At 47.5% G+C, this 17,386-nt stretch overlaps 1 protein-coding gene across 3 annotated transcripts in view; it reads right to left on the bottom strand.

Moving 5' to 3' along the window:
* Nucleotides 1-16,591, bottom strand: part of Cacna2d4 (calcium voltage-gated channel auxiliary subunit alpha2delta 4) — a 100,208-nt gene extending 83,617 nt beyond the window's left edge. For 2 of the 3 annotated variants that reach the window (XM_050148515.1, XM_050148516.1), the window contains exons 1-6: nucleotides 16,413-16,576; nucleotides 13,373-13,454; nucleotides 11,739-11,855; nucleotides 11,325-11,384; nucleotides 9,082-9,244; nucleotides 8,193-8,324 (exon numbers count right to left, since the gene is read on the bottom strand). In XM_050148515.1, the coding sequence (XP_050004472.1) occupies nucleotides 8,193-8,324; nucleotides 9,082-9,244; nucleotides 11,325-11,384; nucleotides 11,739-11,855; nucleotides 13,373-13,454; nucleotides 16,413-16,576 (718 nt within the window). Of the gene's footprint in view, nucleotides 1-8,192; nucleotides 8,325-9,081; nucleotides 9,245-11,324; nucleotides 11,385-11,738; nucleotides 11,856-13,372; nucleotides 13,455-16,412 lie in introns of all 3 variants that reach the window. The other variant, XM_050148514.1, reaches the window with a different exon arrangement.
* Between the last annotated feature and the right edge of the window lie 795 nt (nucleotides 16,592-17,386).

Raw genomic sequence — 17,386 nt, 5'->3', positions numbered from 1 at the left:
ATCCACACTCCTACAAACACCTGATTTTTTTTTTAGGGATTTTTTAAAATTTTTTATTGAGAAAAAGAAAAAAAAAGTTTCCACCTCCTCCCAGCCTCCCATTTGCCTCCCCCTCCTCCCACCCTTCTCCCCCTTCCCCCCACTCCTCTCCCCCTCCCTCTCCAGTCCAAAGAGCAGTCAGGGTTCCCTGCCCTGTGGAAAGTCCAAGGACCTCCCCACTCCTTCCATGTCTAGGAAGGTGAACATCCATACTGGCTAGGCTCCCACAAAGCCAGAACATGAAGTAGGATCAAAACCCTGTGCCATTGACCTTGGCTTCTCATCAGCCCTCATTGTTCGCCATGTTCAGAGAGTCCGCAAACACCTGATTTTTGACAAAGGAGAAAAAATAAAAAATAGATAAAAGAAAGCATATTTAACAAATGATGCTGGCATAACTGGATATCAACATGTAGAAGAATGAAAATAGACCCATATCTATCATCATGCACAAGACTCAAGTCCAAATGGATCAGAGACCTCAACATAAAGCCAGCCACACTGAACGTCATAGAAGATAAAGTGGAAAATATACCCTTGAAAGCACTGGCACCAGAGATCACTTCCTAAATATAACCTCAGTAGCACAGACACTGAGAGAAACAATTAATAAATGGGACCTCCTGAAACTGAAAAGCTTCTGTAAAGTAAAGAATATGGTCAACAAGACAAAATGGCAGCCTACAAAATAGGAAAAGATCTTCATCAATCCCACCTCAGATAGAGGACTGATCTCCAAAATATACAAAGAACTCAAGAAATTGGTCATCATAAGAACAAATAATCCAATAAAAAAATGGAGTACAGACCTAAACAGAGAACTCTCAACAGAGAAATTTATAATGCCTGAAAGACACTTAAAAAAATGTTCAACATCCTTAGCAATCAGAGAAATGCAAATCAAAACAGCACCTGTAAGATGGCCAAGATAAAAAACACTGATGACAACTTCTACTGGAGAGGTTGTGGGGTAAGGAGAACACTCCTGCATTGCTGATGGGAGTACAAATTGGTACAGCCCCTTTGTATATCAGTGTAGTGATTTCTCAGAAAATTAGGAAAAACCTTCCTCAAGACCCAGCAAGACCACTTTTGGGTATATATCCAAAAGATGCTCAATTATGCCACAAGGACATGTGCTCAACTATGTTCATAACAGCATTGATTGTCATAGCCAAAACCTGGAAACAGCCTAAATGCCCCTTGACCAAAGACTCAATAAGGAAAATGTGGCCCATTTACACAATGGAGTACTACACAGCAGAAAAAAAATAATGATATCTTGAAATTTGTGGGTAAATGAATGGATCTAGAAAACATCATATTGAGTGAGGTAACCCAGATCCAGAAAGACAAATATCATATGTACTCACTTATAAGTGGCTTTTATACATAAAGCAAAGAAAAACTAGCCCACAATTCACAATCCCAGAGAACTTAGACAACAATGAGGACCCTAAGAGAGACAAACATGGATCTAATCTACATGGAAAGTAGAAAAAGACAAGACCTCCTGAGTAAATTGGGAGCATGGGTACCTTGGGGGAGGATTGAAGGAGGGAGGGGAGAGGCAGGGAGGTGAGCAGAAAAAAATGTAGAGCTCAATAAATATCAATAAAAAATAATTTCTGGCACCAATATCAGGTTCAAGAGCCTGTGGCAGACCGGTCATAGCTTTAGGGAGAACTTATTACTATTACTATTACTCTGTTAAATGGACATAGCATTGCACTAACTTCTAATGACTTACCGTTCTATCAATAGTTCAGTGCATCTCTTAGCCCTCATCAGAGGAGTATCTTTTGCAGTTGATGGTGATTAACACACACACACACACACACACACACACACACACAGGCCCACAGCTAGCCAGAGTGCACGGAATAAGGGATTGCTGAACGCTCAGCCCTAAATAGGACATCTGTATCACAACCCCTCCTTCCTAGGTTCAGATATCACTGTGGAAGACCATGTGGAAAGGTTGTAAGAGACAGGAGTGAATGACCGCAGGAAACAGTGCTTTCCAGGTACATCAGGACAGTTGTACACATGAAATCATAACAGATGAGACCTGTAGAAACACAAGCCAGGCAAATCCAAACGTGGAGAGGGGGCATGGGCATGAAGTCTCATGGCTAACCAAGGAGCTCTTGATTGTGGAATATTCCTCTACACCATGTAAATATATGTCACTGTGATTAGTTTAATAAAGAAGATGACTGGCCAATAGCTGGATGGGCTAGGGTTAGGCAGGAGAATCAGACTAAGGACACTGGGAAGAAGAAGGGCAGAGTCAGAGGAGACACCAGTGAGACAGAGAGGAAACAAGAGGTGCAAGATGAAAGAGAGGTAACACCACGTGGCAGAATGTAGATTAATAGAAATGGGTTAATCTAAGTTGTAAGTGCTCTAAGTAATAAGCCTGAGTCATTGGCCGAGCATTTATAATTAATATTAAGTCTCTTTGTGGTTATTGAGAAGCAGTTGCTGGGACACAGAAAAATTCCACCTACAATTGATAGCTACCAGGAGAGGGAAGGCCTATTTTCTTTAATGTTGTATCTCCTGATGGGTCAACTATGTTCCAGTGGAAGGTCACACAACCAAAGAAGGTTTTTTTGTTTTTTAATTTATTAGACTTAAAAACATATCAATCCAAGTTCCCACCCAAAGAAGTTTTTTTTTAAAAAAAGGATAAACAAAATTGAGAAACCCTTAACCAACTTAAATAAAAAAGAGATAAAAGGCCCAAATTAGTAGAGTTAGATATAAAACGAGAGCCACTATGACAGACACCAATGAAATTCAGAAACACATCAAAAAAATCATACATCATGACCAAGTGACCCTCATCCCAGGGATGCAAGGCTGGTTTAACACACGTAAATCAATAAATGCAATACACCATATAAACAAAACTAAGGACAGAAACCACAAAATTGTCTTAATTGACTAAGCTCAACCTCAGCATGCCTTTATCATAAAAGTCCCAGAGACGTAGGGATAGATGGAGCACACCTCTGAACAATAAAGCGGCTTTGAAACAAAATATGCCAGCATTATATTAAACAGAGACAAACTGAGAGTATTTCCTCTAAAATCAGGAATGAGGCAATACTCACTCTCCCCTCTCTTATTCCATATATACTTTAAGTGTTATCTATAGCAAGTAGACAAGAAAAAGGCATAAAAGGGATAGAAATAGGGAAGAAAGAAGTCAAACTATACCTATTTGTAGACAACATGATTTTATACTTAACAAACTATAGAATCTACTAAAAAACTCTAGATCTAATAAACATTTATATCAAAGTTGCAGGATACAAATCAATATATATGCATACACACACACACACATACACACACACCACGTGCAAGCCCAGTAGCCTTCATATATATGAACGACAAATACTCAGAAAAAAAAATTAGGAACAATATTTCTTTCATTCATTCATTAACAGCTCCAAAATTAAGTATCTAAAAATAAACCTTACAAAATAAGTGAAAGATCTCTACTATAAAAACATGAATGCACTGAAAAAGAAATAGAAAAAAAATGATGCAAATGATAGACAGTTTGTCCATGCTCCTGGATTGGCAGAATTAATATCGTGAAAATGGCTATTCAACCAAAATTAATCCATATATTTAATGCAAGACACATCAAAATTCTGATGTCATACCTTACAGATTCAGAGAAAACAATCTAAGAATTCACATAGGATCATGAAAGACTGCACATACCCGAAGCCAGCCTGAGTAAGAACACAGCTGGAGGCATCCCAATGCCTGACCTCAACTCACCCTACAGGGCCTATGCAAAGTATAGTGATAAAGACAGCTTGGTACTGGCATAAAAATAGTAAGGCAGACCCATGAGTCAAAAGAGAGGACTTGGGAACATGCTGACAAAGATATGGCCACCTAATCTTTCTCAAAGGGGGCAAAAGCATGCAATGGAAAAAAGATCCCGTTCAACAAATGGTGCCAGCAGAACAATGAAAGCACCTTGTACAAAAGTCAGTTGAAAATAGATCAAAGGTCTTAATTTAAAATCGGAAACACTGAAACGGAATATTCTTCAAAGTTAGGCAAGAACTTTCTCAAAACAAGCAAAGCTCAACATCCTTAGCCATCAGAGAAATGCAAATCAAAACACCTCAGAGATTCCACCTTACACCTGTAAGAATGGCCACGATCTAAACCCTGATGACAACTTATGCTGGAGAGGTTGTAGGGTAAGGGGGAACACTTCTGCCTTGCTGATGGGAGTGCAGACTTGTATAGCTGCTTTGGAAATCTCAGAAGATTAGGAAATAATCTACCTCAAGACCCAGCAATACTACTGTTGGGTATATACCCAAAGGATGCCCAATCTTACCACAAGGACATGTGCTCAACTATGTTCATAGCAGCATTGTTTGTCACAGCCAGAACCTGGAAACAACCTAAATGCCTCTCGACAGAATGGATAAGGAAAATGTGGTACATTTACACAATGGAGTACTACACAGCAGAAAAAAAACAATGACATCTTGAAATTTATGGGCAAATGGGTGGATCTAGAAAATAGTACATTGCATGAGGTAACCCAGACCCAGAAAGACAAATATACTATGCATGCATTCATTCATCTATTCATTCATTCATTCATTCATTCATGTCATTTCTTTTAGACATAAAGCAAAGAAAAACCAGCCTATAGGCCACAACCCCAGAGAAACTAGACAACAAAGAGAGACATACATGAATCTACATAGGGAAGTGAAAAAGACAAGATTTCCTAAGTAAACTGGGAGTGTGGGGGTCACGGGAGAGGATAAAAGGGGAGATAAATAAAAAATACTTTTAAATATTTTTTAAAAAAACACAGAAAACAACAATCAAACAAATAAAAATAAGGAGATGGAAACAAAAAGTAAAAATCTCCCAGCAAAGTGAAGTCCAGATGCTAATGGTCTCTCAATGAGCAGTACCAAATCCTTAAAAACTCCGTACAGATCCTCAAAATCTTCCACAAAATAGAAGAGGAGACACTACTTCTTAACTTAGTCCACGAGGGACAATATACCCCAAAGAACACTGATGCATAGTTCCTCAACAAAGCCCAGCAAAGCAAATCCAGCAGCAAATGAAAAGGGTGATGCATTATTCCTAGACTGTAAGGATTTCCTAACCCGTGAAAACTGATAGACATCAAAGATCACCGTACCAGAACGAGGAGAGAAACAACATGCTTGTCCCAAATGAAGCAGAAAACAAATTTGGCAAAAGCCAACTCACTCTCATGACAAAAAGATTCTACAAACCAGCAACAGCTGAAAGTCACTTCAACATAGCAAAAGCCACAGTGGAAAAATCCACAGCATAAGGTTGAAAGCGCTCGCTCTTAGTTGTCCAAACAGAGTTTGTTTTAAAATAGTTGTGTTTAAACCAGTACTGAAAGTTCTAGTCAGAGCAACTAGGCTGCAAAAGGAAAAAATGCAAAGGTGAGGGGAGGGAGGGAGAAGACTACGCTTGCACACTGTGGGCTTGATTCGTGGGGAGCCCCAAACGACAGGCGTTCAGCCTCATAAACAAATTCAGCAACACAGCAAGCAAGAGCAGTTGCTATGAACAACCTGAAGAGGAAGTTACCAAAATGGTTCAGTTTTCAGGAGCATCACAAAAGAAGCAGAAGACTTTGTGTACCAGGCCCACACCAACCAGCTCCAAAATCATGACACCAAGATTTCGTATTAGTTATGAATGTTTGGGCCTGCTTAGACTCATTTCAGGCTAGCTTTTTTAAAAATATAAATTAATCTGTTTCTCTTTATCTACCTTTTGCCTTGGGACTTTTCTTTCCTTCTGTATATATTACTTTCACTGCTTCTGGTATCTGGCCAGCTGGCATCTGCGTGATTTCTTACTCTGGGTGTGATCTCCCTCGTTCTCTCCTCTCGCTCTTCTTCCTATTGTTCTTTTATGCACCTTGATTTCTCCTCCTATTTATCCTTTCTGCCTGCCAGACTCACCTATCCCTTTCCCGCATAACTATTGGCCATTCAGCTTTTTATTAGACCTACCATGTGCTTTAGGCAGGCTAGGTGAAATAGCAACATATCTTTTTATAATTAAACACACATTTTTACATTGTTAAACGAATGCAGCACAAACAAACATAACACACCCTTACACAGTTAAATATTCCACCACAACTTCGTATATAATAAAAACTATAAATCATTGGGGGCCTGGAGCTTTACTGCTCTCACAAAGGACCAAGTTCGGTTCCCAACACCCGCAGTCATCTGTAACTCTAGTTCCAAGAATTCCAGCACCCTCTTCTGGCCTCCAAGGGCACTGTGCTATGTGGTGCACAGGCAATACATGTATAGGGACACAGTCGTAATATCATATAGTCTGGCCCCAGTTCTGACACTTTTTCTGCTACAGGTCTGCTGTAAGGTGCAGGGCCCTGGCCACTCTTATACCTTCCTTCCGCAGAGGACCGAGACCCTCTGAAGTCATGGATCGAAACACATCTTTCCTCCCATACACTGTGTGGATGGGCGTTCTGTCACAGCGATGCACACGTGAGTGACCCTCTGACGAGTTACATCTTCCGATTCTAACACGCAAGGCTATGGCAATCAAAATGGTGCTATTCACGCACACAATGACACAGGGACCCGTGAAATGGATGAGAGACACGGGAAAGAAACCCTCACGTCATGATCAAATCATTGTCGGCTGGCATGCAAATGACAGTCTTTAAACAAATAGAAAACTGGGCAGCTACATGTGAGAGAAAGAAGCTGAGCCCTTCCTAGCACAATACACAAAGGTAACTCAAAATGAGCAAAAGCTTAAGCATAAGACTCACAACTGCAAAATTCTTACTAGAACACATAGTGGAAAATTCCCATGACACCAGAGTTGCCAACGATTTCTTGGCCACAGTACCAAAGGCATAGACAATAAAAGAAAGGTGGGATAATTTAAACGCTATCTATTAAAAGACTACAGACTACAAGATAATATCAACAAATTAAAAGAGCAACCCACAAAATGGGAGGAAATATTTGTAAATCATTAAGCCAATATGAAATAAAACTCAGAATATACAGAGAACTCCTGAGGCTCAACGAGAAAAACAAATCCATTAGAAATGGACCCAGAGGGCTCTTCACAGAATTTCTACTCTGGGGGCAGTGCGAGCTCCTGGAGCACCAGGGTCTCTGTATCAGAGAGGATTAAATGAACCTAAACATTGAAGTGGAATCCTGCAGCTAACTGAGAATATCTGACAAAGACAACAGGCAGTTTGGGAGTGACGGGAGACACACTTGCTCTTTGCACCCCGTGAGAGGGGTTGACTTCCCATCCTGGAGACACAAAGAGGTCCATTTTTATCATTCCAGGGTCTGGTCAGACGAGGGGACATTGAACGTCTTTCTGGACATAGAAACATGAGTTGTAGAGGTGAATTTTTCTAAGTGGCAAGATACCGGAAAAGACCCACAAACACTGTGGCTGGTGGGGGTTTTTCTATTCCCTTTTTTTGGTATATGGGGTGTGTGTGTGCGTGTGTGTGTATGTGTGTGTGTGATATTTGTGAACATATGTATATGGGGGCTAGCACCAGTGCGTGTACTTGTGGAGGCAAAAGATCAACAGCGTGTATTGATCTTATTATTTGAGACAGTCTTCACTGAATCGGTGGAGCTTACCAATTCCACCAGAGTGGGTGCCCAGTGATTTCCCAGGATCCCCTGCCCCCAGCCCTTCAGGGCTGGGATTACAGATGTGCACCATGCATATAGGTTCTAAGGATGTGAACCCAGGTCCTTATGATTGTGCAGCAAACGCCTTTCCAAGGAGTCGCTCCCCACCCCTTTCCTGTTTCTGTGTTATTAAGAGAGAACTTTCCCCATTTTGTATGAGGGCAGTGTTCTCTGCTCTCCAACTCGGAAGATCCCTTAAGGTGAGGGATTGCAGGCTTTCCCAGGACAGGAGGTCACTCAGCTCCCACTGACTACGTCATAGTAGGTTGTAAGACGGCCAAGCGTGGGTTGAAAACGCCGTGGCTATGAGGACCCTTGAGTCTTCATACTTGGTTTTCAGAGAACAAGCGCAGAGGCGGCAGAGATGCTGCCCAGTGTCCTCACCTGGATAGATCCTGAAGAACCCAGTTGAACTGCCAAAATACTGCCAAGTCAGTGTGGGGTCTCTCTGGAAGTTCTCCACAAACACAGGGTTCAGGGCCTCGGACATGTAGACTCCATTTAAGATGTCTGGGTCTGAGAGTGAAATCATGGAGGGAACTTCAGAGGCCATGACATTAGATGCACGTGTCTTATGCTACACATGCAAACCCGGGCAAGCTTTCCCTGCTTCCCTTAGACCTGCATCAGGCTCACATGTAGCCCATGCTCCCTAACCCAGAAGCATGACCTCTGTTCAAGCCCACATGCTTAGGTTTGGATGTAGCCTGTGTGTGTGTGTGTGTGTGTGTGTGTGTGTGTGTGCACAGGGTTTGTGTTTGAATGTGCAGTGCTCAGTACTGACATATGAGAGAGGATGGAGTATGGGGGGGAGATGATTGAATCATGACCCCAGGGCAGAGCTTTTACAATTCTATGGATTCTGTTGAGTTCTCATGAAAGATTTTCTGTGGAAGAGACCAGCTTTCCCACTCTCTAGCTTTTTGCGTGGTTGCACCCCCTTACACAGATCCCCATTGTGACACCCTCTACCACAGTAGGATGCAGCTGGGGACCTCACCAAAGCAGTGTGGTGCTGGCCGGACTCAGCTTCCCAGACCTTGAGCTAGGGAAACCTTGCCTAAGTTATTGAGCTTCGGGTATTTTGTCAAAGCAACAGAAAACAGAAAACTCCATGTGTGTGTAGAATAATCTCCTTTCTCACCCTACCAAGAAGATTAGAGAGACAGCTAATGCCCTATAGGACTTCTCGGGAAAATTGACACAAACTATTTAAGCCCTCCAGGGCCCCTGTCCTGTCCCCTAGACTACCCGATGGTGAGGACACGGCCACCTTTGTTGTACACATTGGTAGGTAGCTGCACGCTGCTCAGGGAGACGTTCACCCTCTGGTTGCTGAAGTGTGCATCAGGTTCAAGAAGAAACTCGGCTCCCAGCTCCACGTAGTTGCCATTCTCGTCCTTCTCATTGATAAGCACCGAGTTGTAGTAGTTAAACTGGGGAGAGAGGGGCAGGTCCAGAAGAGGCAGCCCGGGCACAAAGAGGGAGAAGGAAAGAGAAAGGGAGGGAGAGGAGCTTCAAGGGCCAGAGGAACCGAGCATAAGGCCAGGCTAGGCAGGAAGGGCTGGTGGTGCCCGGTTATGCTGCACTTGGTGGAAAACTCAGGCAAAGATGGGGCAGTGATGTTGGAATAAGAAGCGGTGGGGCTGCGTCCCCAACACCCCAGCCGCTTGGCTAGCTTATGCCCGAAATAACAACACACAAACTGTATTCATTTAAAGAACTGCTTGGCCCATGAACTCTAGCCCTTACAGGCTAATTCTCGCACCTGGTCTAGCCCATTTCTAATGTTTGTAAGCACCCCAAGGTACGCTTACCGGAAAGATTCTAGCCTAAGTCCATCGTGGGTTGCAGCTGCCTGGGAGAGCTGAGCATGGCGTCTCTGCTCCAGCAGAGCTGTCGGGTCTCTCTGGGAGCAGAGCAGAGTCTGACCTCACTTCCTCTTCCACCCAGCATCCTATCCTGTTTATTCCGCCCACCTATCTTATAACCTATCAGGGCCAGCAGTTTCTTTATTACTCAGCCTATAAGGGCTAGAGTTCATGGGCCAAGCAGTTCTTTAAATGAATACAGTTTGTGTGTTGTTATTTCGGGCGTGAGCTAGCCAAGCGGCCGGGGTGTTGGGGACGCAGCCCCGCCGCCGCTCATATTTCAACACAGTGAGGTCACAGCACACATCAAGATAGTTGGATCTGAGGGCTCCCTGGCTGGGTGAAGTCAAATTAGCTCAATCGTTGCTTTGATTCTCCACTTGGCTTACTATGCGTGGGAGAGTCACAAGTCAGAAGCAAACAGACTCAAGAGCCAGATGGAGACAAAAGACCATGTCAGCACCATCAGTTTCTTCCATGGGGTGAGGGTCCTGAAGGCCCAGCTAATTCAAGGAGGAGCGTCTGGGGCCTGCCCTGCCAGGGGGCCTAAGCCCTGCTGTCTCCTCCCCACAGGGCAGGAAGGCTGTGACCCAAGAGGCCATAATCAGACCCACTTTCTTCCCCGCCCCCCCCCCCCCACCACAAGCCCCACACTTTGGCTCCCTCTGGAACCGTGGCCACAGATCCCTCCCAGCTTCATTGCTGCCCTCTGGTCAATATTGGCTTTGTGAGTTCAGTTCCAGCTATGTCCATCCCTGACTCCAACCCACACATCCAAGCCATTTTGGAAGAGCAATCCTAAATTGAGAAAATGCCTCCGTCAGATTGGCCTGGAGGCAAGTCTGTGAAGGCATCCTTCTATTGATGACTGCTATGGAGGGCCGAGTCCCCTGTGGGCAGTGCCGCCCCTGGGAGGACCGAGTCCCCTGTGGGCAGTGCCACCCTGGGAAGGGGGCCAAGCCCACTGTGGGCAGTGCTGCCCCTGGGAAGAGGGCAAATGGTTATATAAGAAAACAAATTGAGAAAAATGAGGGAAAACCACAATAAGAACTTTTCCTCCCCTGGTCTGCTTCAGTTTCTGCCTCCAGATTGCTGCCTCGATTTCCCTATCTTGGCCTCACGCTGTGATGGACTGTGGTTGTGATGTGTAAGCGTAATAAACCCTTTCCTCCACGAGTTGCTTTTGGCCGTGGTGTTTCCCACAGTAATGGAAGGCAGCCATGGCACCCAGCATCCATGATCTTGGCCCTGGCCTCTCTCAGTGGACATCCCAGAGGGCTTGTATCATTGTGTCCTCATCCGCCCTGAGCTTCCTTCTTCCTGTGCCTTCCAGGATCTCTCAGCTCAGAGACACTTGTTTATACTTCAGCTTCCCAAGTGCCTCTCCCAGGGCCATCCCTGCTGAACCTCCTCTCTCCTGTCCACTTCCTAGTGCTCGCCGGCCCACCCCACATGCTGACTCCATGCCATCTCTGGGAGCCTCAGCAGCTGGTGTGAAGACCTCACTGACAAAGCCAGGGCGCAGCATGGCACAGGGACATAGATTGAGTAGCTGTTGCTCAGCTCCCTGAACAGCTGCTGTTCCGGCTGCCGTGGGGGTGGGGCAGAGCCAGCCAGCCTGCCATCCACTCCCAAGAGGACTTACCACCAGAGAAGCATTGTACTCATGATTCAGGTCGGCCTCCTCAGCGGCCTCCACCAGGCTCTGAGGGAGGGAGCATGACCGTCACCATCAGCTGTTCTCCTCCGCCACCCCACCCCAAGCTCTCTGCTCTGCTCTTCCCTCTCCAATCCTCTGCTTTCTTCTTTTGCCCCTTCAGCCACGAGGACCCACCCTCTGTGGTTCCTACATGCTCCGAGGAGCTCAGGGGACCGCATTCCTGAATGCCTACAAAGCCTGGCTGGGAACAGCCTTGGTGACATGCCTATCCCGACACCTGTGGTGACCTGGTTTAGTATAACACAGTCTGTACTCCACCCAGCCAGGAGAGGCCCAGCTACAGTCAGTGGAGTCACTGAGAGGGTCCGAAAGGCCAGTGCTAGGGATGGGCAGCGGTACCTTCACGGCCTCGACTTTCCGCCTAAGCATGGTCTCCATGTCCTCTGAGAACTTCTTCACCAGCTCTAGGCCATTCACCTCTTCGATCTTCAGACTGGCTTCTGCATCCTTGTACTTCTGGGCAGGGCAAAGGAGAAGGACGTGGGCCTGAGTGCACCAGGGCTGTCCTTGCTCTAAGACCTTACCAGCTCTCCATGTACCCACCCCATGACGTCCTAATCACAGTCTCAAACAGCCTGTCCTCAGAGGTCCTCTGTTCAGGACTCAAAACACAAGGAAGTTATTATCCCCAAGGGGAGCTGACTGACACTTGGGTAGGAATTAAACTTGACACCAGCCAGAGCCAGTAAGCTGGGCAGCTAGGACCCTGCGGGAGACAGAGTACCAGAGTCCCTGTCCTCGCTCTTTGTGATCCACAGCTTCCCTGACACTTGCTGTGAGGCCGAGAAGCAGGCTTGGTGTCCATTCACCTTTGCCCAGCTCCCAAGAGCATCACCTCCTGTACTGGACCTGCATCCTACTGAGGACCCAGGGCAGGAGTTCCAAGAGGGACACTGGTGAGCCTAGAGGAGCCTAAGAACTGGCTTCAAATTCCTGTCTGCCCTGGGACAATCCTCAATGAGTCACCAGAGACTCTTAGCCAGCCCCAGTAACCTGCTGTCCCTGCGATCTTAGGCAAAGTACCCTGTGTCATCTTCTGTAAGATGTGATGCATCTAGAGCTTTCGATAGTGCTGTAGCATGCATAGACTCTAGAGAACACTTTCAGCCCCTAGGACTACACAATCCCTCATTGTCTTCCTCACCTGGGGCTGCAGGGTTCAAGCAGGAAAATCAAACAAGCTGTTGTTCACAACAGAATGGGGTTTTGAGAGGGCTTCTGTAGTCTTAAGGCTGGGAGAGCCCCCAGGGTCTACCCTGGCCCTACCACCTTCTGCAGCACAAAGGGGATGAGGGAGGGTGGCAGTGTGCTCAGGGCTGGCATAAAAGCTGAGGTATCCATCAGTTGCAACATGGAGAGGCTGCCTCTTGGGTTGCTGTAATCTGAGTTAAAGCCTTCCATCACTGTTAGGTTATGGTGCTGAGAGAAGGCAAGACCCTGAGAGCATGTCCCAGAAAAAGATGCCAGGGTTGTCCTTCTGTCAGGCCCACTTCCGCTGGGAACCGGGCATGGGCTCATCTTGTCAGGGTGCATGGGATGCTGGATACCCGGGCACAGCCTGGCTGCTGGGGTCCACTGGAACTGCTCTGCCTGCAGAGAGGAAACTGACAGCTGCCGCTTGCAGCTGGCACTGCTGGGCTGTCTGCTGCTCCTTCTGCTCCCAACCCCCATGCTCTGATCTGCTTTCTGGCTCCTCCCCAGGCATCCACACCAAGCCTCCACTACCCACCCAATAAACCCTGTGCAGGTCTAATCTTATCCTTGGCTTCCCAAGATGTGAACTGACAGAATGTTCTTGAGCTCACTGTCCACATGATGCCTTAGGAATGGAGCCTCCTGGGGCCTCATCTGAATATGGTAAGATTGACAGAGATGATCTCTCAGGCCCCTTGTAGCTCTAACGTTGGGAGTTCTATCCCTCTGTGGGAAGGGGGCTGTGACCATGCTGGAACTCTCCAGGAGAGGTCACTAACCTTCTGCAGCAACAGCGAGCCTGAGTATCTGGTCACCGTGTCGTACAGATTCTTGCCGAAGGTGTCAGCCCACAGCTTTACTCTGCAGGACAGGAAATCCTAAGTGCACGTTCTCACTATGATCGGGAGTCAGATCCTCAACATGCAAAGCAGGCATCTTATACACAGACACACTTGTAACCCACAGATACCCACATGCATGAACACACACACCACACACACACACACACACACCAACACCAGCATTCCTGTGATGGTTAGCTTTGTCTGCTTTGTCACCAGCCTAGAGCCACCCAGGTAGAGAGTCTCAACGAGGGACTGTCTATATTAGGTTGGGCTGTGGGTGTGTCTGTCGAGGGACTGTCTTAATTAATTGGTCTGGGAAGATCCAGCCCACTGTGGATGGCATCATTTCCTTGGCACCAGCCCTGAACTGAATAGAACCAGAGAATTGAGCCGAGCACAAGTGAGCAAGCAAGGAAGCCTGTGTACACTCACTTCTCTCCGTTCTTAACTATGGACGTGATGTTATCATCTCTGTTCAGGTTCTGCTACCTTTCTTCCCTGCTTTGGTGGACTGGAGCCTGGAATTGTGAACTTGAATTGTGAACTCTCTACTCTGAGTTGTTTTTGTCCGAGTGTTTCTCACAGCGACAGAAGTAAACTAGGCCAGCTCCTATCCAGCCCCCCCTCCCAAACTGCAGCCTGGCCAGGGTGGGAAACTCTGGCTGTGGTACACACACTCTGCCTGGCTTCAGTGGATCCCAGAGCTGATGGGCCTAAAGTCGATTCTAACCCCATGGTCTCAAGGACTTTCCAGTGAGAAGGGAAGGAGGAGGGAGTCTGTGCAGGTCCAGACTAGAGGGGAAAAACCCTGAACCAGTGTGGCACTTCCTGAGCCAACTTGGACATTTCAATGATCAGTCCGTTACTATGTCTACTCAAGGCTATAGGACACTGACCTGTTGAACCCTCAGATGGTGGGGGCAGGGCAGAATGACTCCAAGTACCTGTCTGGAGTAGGGCAGGTTAGAAGGGCAACCTGGTCTGGGCCCTGACCCCTCCTTCCTCCCTAGAAGGTAGACTTCAGGTCTTGTCAGGGCCATGCAACCAGAATAAGTATGACTCCTTTAAGGTCAGCAGCATCCTGAGGTCTGACTGCATGTCACACTATCTCCATAGCAGCCACACACTCTTAGGGACATGCCCTTCCCATGGGGTAGAGTGGTACTCTTTTGGAGGAGGATGGTGATGATGGGGAGGGGAGAAGCCGAGGAAGCAGAATCTGAGTTCAGCATCTATAGTAGGATGGAGGTTAGTGTGGTGAGATCTGGAAAAGAATTTTAGGTAGAGAGCTTGGAGAAGTGGGAATGACTTCAAGACCTCCAGCTTGACTTGCTGACTATTGCTGAGATTGTAAGGAAGGTGGCCTGAGCGAATCAAGAAGAGAGGAAGGTGATGCATGTCTCTTGGGCTTTGTTGAACGTCAGCCTTCTGAGACAAGGTAGCAAGTGTCATTGGGTCGGTTGCACACCCCATAACTTTAGGGGTCACAGAAACATTGCATACTTGATGAGCTCCCATGATGCTCAGGAATAAGTAGGCATTGAGTGTGGGGTCTGGTAGGTAAGAGACTGGGTAGAGCTAATTAGGACAAGAAAAGGACTGAGACACAGAGCTAATGGACTCTTAGCAAGGAAAGTGTGTAGATCTGTGACGACAGGCAGTGGGGCATCCATGGTTGCAGGGGCATGCAGATGGCAAGGTTCTCTTGAAGTTGGCAGGAAGGTCACTCAGAAGTCCAAGGAAGCCAATCATTGTGCTCCTGGAATCAAGGTGTGGGGGTATTAAGAGAAAAGGGGAGCACCCTAAGCGACAAGGTGTGGGGGCCACAGTCTCCAGGATCAGTCAGCAGGAGACTTTTGGCACCCTTGTGTAGAGCAGATGCGGGGGGCAAGTGGCCATGGCTGAGGCTGAGTGCCAGTGTCAATAGGACAGAGGCAGAGGACTGCAAGGGACCCGGTGAGAGAGGGAGGAGAGTGGGTGGCAGATCTCTGTCCTCCTGGGACAGGCATGCAGCAGCAAGACTTTGTGGGGGTGGCTATCCTATGCTGCTCCCGAGGTTTCTGTGTGGACAGCCTGCCTGGATGCCAGCCGTCTTTTCTTGGCCCCCTGACTTCCTGGAACTTGCCTTCTGAGATAAAGACTGCTGAGCTTATGCAAGGCTGCAGGGGATGTCTCAAACACCAGGCTGGCTCAGCAGCATGGATCCCAGCACTTTCATCTTTGGGTCTGTGTGACTGGAGAATGGTATTACCTCCATCACCAAGGGACTGTCTGAGAGGAAGGCAGCATCGGCACAGTTGCTGAGCAGAGCAAGGAGGGGGTCACCGGGTGTCGTGGAAACCCGCTCTTCCCAAAGCAGAAACACTGCTTGCCTGGGCCCCTGTCCTGGCAGCTCAGGCTCTAGCGGTTGTGCTCAGATGTGAACTGTGAAGAGTCAGTCTAGGATGCTCGGCTCCCCTTAGTATCTGGAATGTTCCAGACTAAAGAAGAAACACCCAGAGAGATTGTATCAGATGCAAATGATGGGCGCCATGGTGGGGCGTAGAATCAAAGACCTGAACGAGGCAGAGAGGTATAGACAAGATGAGGCCATTGGAACCCATCCTAACTGAGTTCCTAGATAAGACCCTGCTGTTTGGAGGTACCATCCTGGCTGTCCATCGACAGTGGCTTTACCCTTTCTCAGTGTGCAAGCACGGATCATCCAATGAGTCCTCAGGGGCCACTTCTAGAACCATGGTAGCCCAATCCCACCCTCTCTTGTAGTTATCCTCCCAGCTGGAAGCCTACACCCTCATCTAGCCCTGACATCAACCACACAGAGACAGGAGGTAAGGGCAGGTAGGCTCCAAAATCAGCAAGGATCTGAGGAGGATAGGTGCAGGAAGGAAAGGGTCTCTCAGAGGCAGGACAATTGGTCAGAGGCGGGAGATCATGAGAAGGGTCTTCAGGGTAGGCTCGAACTCAGGCTCACGTTTCTGGAGGAATTCTGGTCTGGCCCCTCACAGCTGTCAGGGAGGTGTCCAAAAGAAGCAAGCACAGGAGGATCAGCATCTTCCTCAGGAAGGTCCAGGCTGCTGACCGCTGTCCATAGTGGCCCTGGTTGTGGTTGGAGAGCAGCATGGGACATCTTGGCATGATGCTTCCACCGGGAACAGCCAAGGGGAAGACCGAGCCCTTGCTGTAAGTGTGCTAGCTGCCACCTGGATCCCTGGGCATCCAAGCGTTCTCCCTGCTGGCAGATCCCAAGTTAAAAGGCTCTGCCTCCAGCTGCAGCTAGCAGAGGGGCAGCCTCAGATGATCGAGGCTTTGCTGTTCAGAGGGAGAGGCAGTAAGCAAATGCCCCCCTTTAATCCTTTGGCCTCTCCTCTAATCCCTTCTTGGTACCAGAAGAGGGGTTAGTGCAGGAGTGGGGGGGACTTCAGCAGGATTACCCTGATTCCGGCTCTGAGCAGCTGGGCCAGCACGCCCTTCTGCTCCCAAGAGGCCATCCCGTGTGCACAGAACAGCCTCCAAGCTCGATGGGATGAGGATTCTCCACTCCAGGGGCTGAGCTTGTTCAGAGCTGTGCTGGGCCCAGACCCTGAAGGACCATCATAACCCGCTGAGTATCCCTAGGAGGGCATGACCAACCTACTCTGTGGAGCTAGGCTCTGTGGGTGCTGAGAAGGACAGAAGGAAGGGGACCCAGACCTCACAGGCTATGCACACACACACACACACACCCCTCTGCAAACGATGATTCTCACTTGAGTTTTGACCTGCTTCAAGGAAAACCTATCAGACAAAGTTTACCCACCCCCTCCACCCAGCCGGAAGTCATCCCTCCACTTTCCGTCTTGGATTTTGACTGCCTCATTTTAGTGGAATCGTGTCATTTTCTTCCTTCATCACTGTCTTCCCCTACTCAGCACAGCATCCTTAGTTTACACATGTCATATGTGCCGG

The sequence above is a fragment of the Alexandromys fortis genome, unplaced genomic scaffold, assembly GCF_014885135.2.
Source record: "Alexandromys fortis isolate MF-2015 unplaced genomic scaffold, M_Fortis_MF-2015_v1.1 scaffold_59, whole genome shotgun sequence".
In the NCBI taxonomy this organism is placed as follows: Eukaryota; Metazoa; Chordata; class Mammalia; order Rodentia; family Cricetidae; genus Alexandromys; species Alexandromys fortis.
This window is presented reverse-complemented; position numbering and strand designations above follow the sequence as displayed.